This window comes from Bubalus kerabau, chromosome 14 (assembly GCF_029407905.1).
Source record: "Bubalus kerabau isolate K-KA32 ecotype Philippines breed swamp buffalo chromosome 14, PCC_UOA_SB_1v2, whole genome shotgun sequence".
Lineage (NCBI taxonomy): Eukaryota > Metazoa > Chordata > Mammalia > Artiodactyla > Bovidae > Bubalus > Bubalus kerabau.
In genome coordinates, this window is record NC_073637.1 from 47,325,028 (window position 1) to 47,331,027 (window position 6,000).

The 6,000-nt window shown below is 38.9% G+C and overlaps 1 protein-coding gene across 1 annotated transcript in view; it reads right to left on the minus strand.

Moving 5' to 3' along the window:
• COLEC10 (collectin subfamily member 10) overlaps positions 1 to 5,628 on the minus strand; it is a 45,720-nt gene extending 40,092 nt beyond the window's left edge. Inside the window, exon 1 of the mRNA XM_055546863.1 lies at positions 5,481 to 5,628. Within this exon, the coding sequence (XP_055402838.1) occupies positions 5,481 to 5,628 (148 nt within the window). The remainder of the gene's footprint in view (positions 1 to 5,480) is intronic.
• Positions 5,629 to 6,000: the final 372 nt, after the last annotated feature.

The following is a 6,000-nucleotide window of genomic DNA, read 5'->3' on the forward strand; positions in this document are numbered from 1 at the left end:
CAGCATATCCCTGCAAAGTATTTTCAAGGAACTGTCAGGGGATCTTGGAAAATCTGGGTTCATTCATTGTGTCAAAAGGGAAGCCCCAGTGACTCAGTGGTAGAGAATCTGCCTGCTAATGCAGGAGACACACAACAGGCTCAGGTTCAGTCCCTCGATCGGGAAGATCCTCTGGAGTAGGAAACGGCAACCCACTCCAATATTCTTGACTGGGAAATCCCATGGACAGAAGAGCCTGACAGGCTACAGTCCAAGGGGTTGCAAATGAGTTGAACATGACTTAGCAACTAAAAAACAATTGCATCAAAAATATTTACTGAGCCATCACTATGTGTCAGGAATTCTTCTAGGGTCTCTGCCATCATGAAACTTTCATTTTAGGACTGACAGTATGTATATAAATAGCAATCAGTCTGTGAAAATAATAAAATGTCTTGGAAACTATGACAGAGAGTACAGGGGTCTTCAGGCAGGGCCCCACTGTGCAGATGGCACTGGAGCTAAAACCAAAAATGAGAAGGAACTCTTCCTTGGGAAGATTTGGGGCAAGTTTGGGTCAGACAAAAGGAACATCAAGTGCAAAGATCTTGGGTTGGGAATGAGAGACAAAGCAAGGAAGGCTGCAGCAAACAAGTGGGCAAGTAGTTTGAGATGGGAGAAGCTGGGAGAAGCCAGATGGATCCAAAGGACCTCTGAGTCCACATAGACACACACACACACACACAAATGTCATTGAAAGAAAAGCCTCCTAAACTAAAAGCCAAAATAAGCAGTTGGGTGAAATACCATTCTAAATATCATTTCTAAACAGACGAATGAGGATGGAGTTCATTATCAGAGAGGCGGGTCATCACATTCAGCATGTAGTACAGTACAATGCTGGGCCGTGAGGCTGCATAAACTCCATGTTCTGAGGCAGTGTCCTATGCATTTCTTATCAAAAAGGGGTCAGTGGGCTGTATTTTCAAACATTATTCTAATAGAAACTAGTAGATGTCACGGAATGACCATGGACCCATACCAGAAGGTCAGGGGTCAAGCTCAAATTGCATGATTATAACATCTTAAGTGGAAGACCTTGGAAACTCCACTTGACCTCATTGAGAGTATTTGCTTATCCTTAGGTTTAAAATAATTGCCACCACATAAGTCAATTATAGGGCTTCCCTCATAACTCAGTCAGTAAAGAGTCTGCCTGCAATACAGGAGACCCAGGTTCGATTCCTGGGTTGGGAAGATCCCCTGGAGAAGGAAATGGCAACTCACTCCAGTATTCTTGCCTGGAGAATTCCATGCCCAGAAGAGCCTGGCAGCTACAGTCTAGGGGGTCGCAAGAGTTGGACATGACTAAGCGACTAAACCCAGGCTGTGAAAATTAAACAAGATAGCGAAGGACAGGGAAGCCTGGCATGCTACAGTCCATGGGGTCAAAAAGAGTCAGTCAGGACTTACTTATCACCCAAATACTTCTTAGTGGTTTTACATTTCTTTTTCAACATTTCTTATTAAAATTTCTTGTCATTGCTGTTTTGAAGTAAAACCACTAGAGGTCAGAATTTCACGTAAATTGTTTAAGGATACCACCAACGTTGGGGGAAAAAAGAATGTCTTTCTACTAAGCAGCATAAAATAATAAATTTAAGGTGAAGAAAGAAAAATAAAAATGGCTTTCAACAAATAATTTTTGATAACTAGAGCAATACTCATTCTCAAAACTGCTATTTAATGGACTTAGCCAAATAGGAAGAAGAGGGAAAGACAAACAGAATTTGTTAAGTATCTGTTCTCGACACCGATACAGTTTAAGGTTCACATTGATTATCTGATGTTATTCTTAAAACATGTCTGCCATGAAACTCATTTTGCAAATAAAGAAACTAAAGTATAGACAGATGTGATATCATCCTGAATGAAGATCAAGCAGAATCCAATGTTTTCCACTAAGTCAAGTTTGTGAAATAGTGCAGGAAAAAATGGTGTCTCTGTGTTAGATAACATACTATATGACAGATTAGTATTAACAGTTTTCTGTTTACCATTCTATATATTTTTATTTAATTCCAAGTCTCCTAAATGAATCTAGGGAAAGTTCCTTTTATTGTCTGTTTCTCAGAGTATTTAGAAGTTTCTGAGCACAGTGCTGATAAATATGGTATTGAGATGATTAGTCATGAAGAAAAATATACACCAGCTTGCTTTTAGGAAAAATATTTTTAATAAGGGCAATAATCTAGTTCTTTAAAATGTTTACTTAGACATCAAACCTTTCTTTTTTATTATTTTGTAGAGATAAATATATAAATCTGCCTTATTCAGGGGTGGGGAAGACTATCATCACGTTCATAAGAGGATGAGGCAGTCTATATCTTGAGGGAAGACAAAAATCATTTTTGTGTTTTGGGGTATCCACAATGTCTAGCACAGGACACAGAGCAGAGGTAGGGCAGTGACGAATAGGCTCTTGATGCTATACGTGTTGTGCACATAGAGGCAATTTGCAAATAAAAAAAATGAGTTATGTGAGTCCTGACCCCAAGAGTTTTTAATCTAACACCAGTTTGAAATGTAGGTACAAGCTTTTTCCTTAGCTTGAAACCTTTAGCATGGTACATGATGCCTGGGTTCCCTGGTGGCTCAGACGGTAAAGCATGTGCCTACTATACGGGAAACCCGGGTTCGATCCCTGGGTTGGGAAGATGCCCTGGAGAAGGAAATGGCACCCCACTCCAGTACTCTTGCCTGGAAAATCCCATGGACAGAGGAGCCTGGTAGGCTGCAGTCCATGGGGTTGCAAAGAATCGGACATGACTGAGTGACTTCACTTCACTGATGCCTGGGACTAGGTAGGTATTCAGTATGCTCCAGAATCTTGGAATTACTTTAATAAGAAACGTGGAATCCATTTGATGCCAGGTCCCTGGGCTCTAGGGGAAGAAGAAATTGTATCAAGTCCATAACAGACTTAGTTCTGGAATCCGGGGTTCTTAAGGGATCCTTTCCAAGTCTTTCTTCCCTGGGAGCACTCACTTCTTCCTTCTGTCACATTCTCACTTGTAATCATCTCATAATTTCTACATACACTCAGGAAGAGAGTTAAAGGGGTTTCCACTGTTTGGAATCTTAAGAGAGTTGCTAATGGGAAGGGAAAAGTTTTGTGTTAAATTAAAAAAATGAGAGTTGGAAGATTCATGTGGACACTATGCTGGTATCCAACACATATTAATTGCTCTCTGCTTTCCCTCTTAAATTATTTACCATTTCATTGCTCATGACACTGATATATATATATATATACATATATATATATGAAAAATGTAAAAGTGTTAGTTACTCAGCTGTGTCTGACTATTTGCAATCCCATGGACTGTAGCCCACCAGGCTCCTCTGTCCATGGAATTCAACTGGAGTGAGTTGCCATGCCCTTCTCCAAGGGATCCTCCCAACCCAGGAATCAAACCCAGATCTCCTGCATTACAGGCAGATTCTTTATCATCTGAGGCATCAGGAAAGCATATATATATATATATATATATATATATATATATATATATATATATAATTTAATGCATCTCTTGTACATAAAATAGTGCTTAGCACATTCAATATATGTTGGCTGAGTTGAAATGACTAGAATCATTGAATTGGAGTACACTGTCTTTTGGACATTATTTTAACAATACTTTGTCCATTCTTCCTCCAGTTTGAAAGTTGCAGTTTCTCTGTAAGGAAAACTGCTTAACATTTCTATTCTCAAATGGATTCTCCCTTTGAAGGGACAGAAACATTTTAATTTTTTAGCATTTTCCATGAACACCCTGGAATCATACAAAGTTTCCTCTATTCTGTGGAAAGTCCAGTAATGGTTTTAAGAAAATACTTTGTTTCTGACTGAAACTTTCTTTTCTGAACATTGACCCTCGCATTATTCATTTATTCACCCAAGAAATTATTTGGAAGCCCCAAGGTCTCATTGTTCTTCCTTGCATTTATTTTATGGTATCAAAGGTTAAAACTTAGATTGCAATCTTAGGAGGAAATTAATTCACTGATTAGGAAAAATGCATTTAAGCAATACACATTTAAATCACTGACAAGCACAGGGCAATGTTTTTCTGTTGTGTCTGTGTGTGTGTTTTTAAGACCTTTTTTTCAACTTAAAATTTTAAGTAGCTGCAATTCTTCCACCCTCTATCCTGGAGAAACAGAGCATGAATTACTAACGAAGGAGCACCGATCTGTACTGCACTGACCACTTCCAGAACAAAAGGGTCAGAGCTGAAACCAAGAAAACAGGAGCATTTTTTTAATCAACCAGTTGCTTGAAGCGCATTTGGACCTTGGCCCTACTTGAAAAAAAAAAATTCCAATATTCTATCGTCCTTCTGTTGAAGGCTCTTGGCCCTAAAGTCTCCACTTGCAAATAAAGAAATGCTTATTTCTATACCATCTCCAATCCTTTATTTGTTTTATTTTTATTTATTTATTTTTTTTGGAGGGGGTTGTTTGGTTTTGAAGAACATAGAAGTATAATTATAAACATACTGATCTTTCAACATTTACAATAAATAGTATTTGGAAAAAGCAGGCTACAAGAAAAAGGGGAAACATGTCTGATGTTTGTTATGCAACTACTATGTTCCAGACATTAAATATTTTTTTGCAAATATTACTTTATTTAATCATTACTCCAGTGCTGAGTGGAGAGGATGATAACACTTTCCCCCACCCCTAATACAAAAGAGCTTAGGTTCAGAGAGTTAAAACTTTTCCTAAAGAGCATGTAGCTAGAAAGAAACGAAACAGAAATTTTCAGCCTGGTCCATGTCTCACTGAGGTAATTTTTTCTGTTATCCAACACTTCTCAAAATGGACCACACACTTTGATTATGACTGTGGAAAAATATGATTAATAGGGGACACACGTTTAAAAGACATGGAAGAAATAAAAACAATATGCTGAGATGACAGTGCCGTTTTCCTTTTTTGGCATTTTTTTTTCTTACTGCCACCTCCAATTCTTGATGGACCCCTCTTCATTGGAACCCAGGAGTCCATTAATTTATGAAATGTATAAAAGAATTAAAGTTTACTGAGCTTTTGTCTAGTAGCTTTACCAGAATCAGTATGAGAAAAGAGTTGGAGTAAAAACAGTCCATGAATAGAGATGTTATTAACAAAAGGAATCCTGTCTGTGTATCCCCCTGGAGCTGCAAGGAAGGCGGAATATCCCCCTGTCCCAGGTGAATTCTATCACATCCCTGTCCCAGGCTTCCCCTCCCTCCCGGGGTTCTCTTACTTAACATCAAGGGAGTACCAGGACATTGATTTTCCTAAAATAGAAGGAGAGTAGAACTCTAGGGGGGAGAGTAGAAAACTCTAGGGAGGAGAGTAGAGAAAGTGGGAGCTAGAGTGGCACTGAGCGATGAAGTAAGAGAGCTTACTTATTAGATGGGAAGATTTCACTTTTTTTCTTTCCTCACCTTTGGGTCCTGGTGAAATGGTGTGTGTGGCACAGACTTCAGTCGTAGGACGACTGTCGAGGTCCAGACCCAGACTCTGAATTTGCAAAAGAAAGAGCACCAGGAGAATGAACTGGTTTCTTCGAACTTGGGCTCCAAAGCCACCCATTGCTGCGGTTTCCTCAAAAAAGGGCTGCCTCAAAGTGCCAAATAAACAGTTCGATTTTTAATGAAAACTTCTTCTTTGGGGAAGAAAGGGAAATATCTGGAACACACATTCCAAAAAGGGCTGTAAAGACAGGAAGGAAGCATATCTTAGGTTGTTTATTTTCTCAGTGTTCCAAATGAGCCGTACATTTTCCAGACTATTTACTTTCAAGTGACAAGAGTTTATTGAAAATTATCTCTGAACTAAACACTCAAGTGTGCAGGTCAGTAGAAACACTCCAGAAAATAGAACAGATATACCTTTGGCTTAGTACATGAATGGATAATTTAATGCCCAAATTGCACTTAAATGTTGGGGTTCCAGAAAGACTGA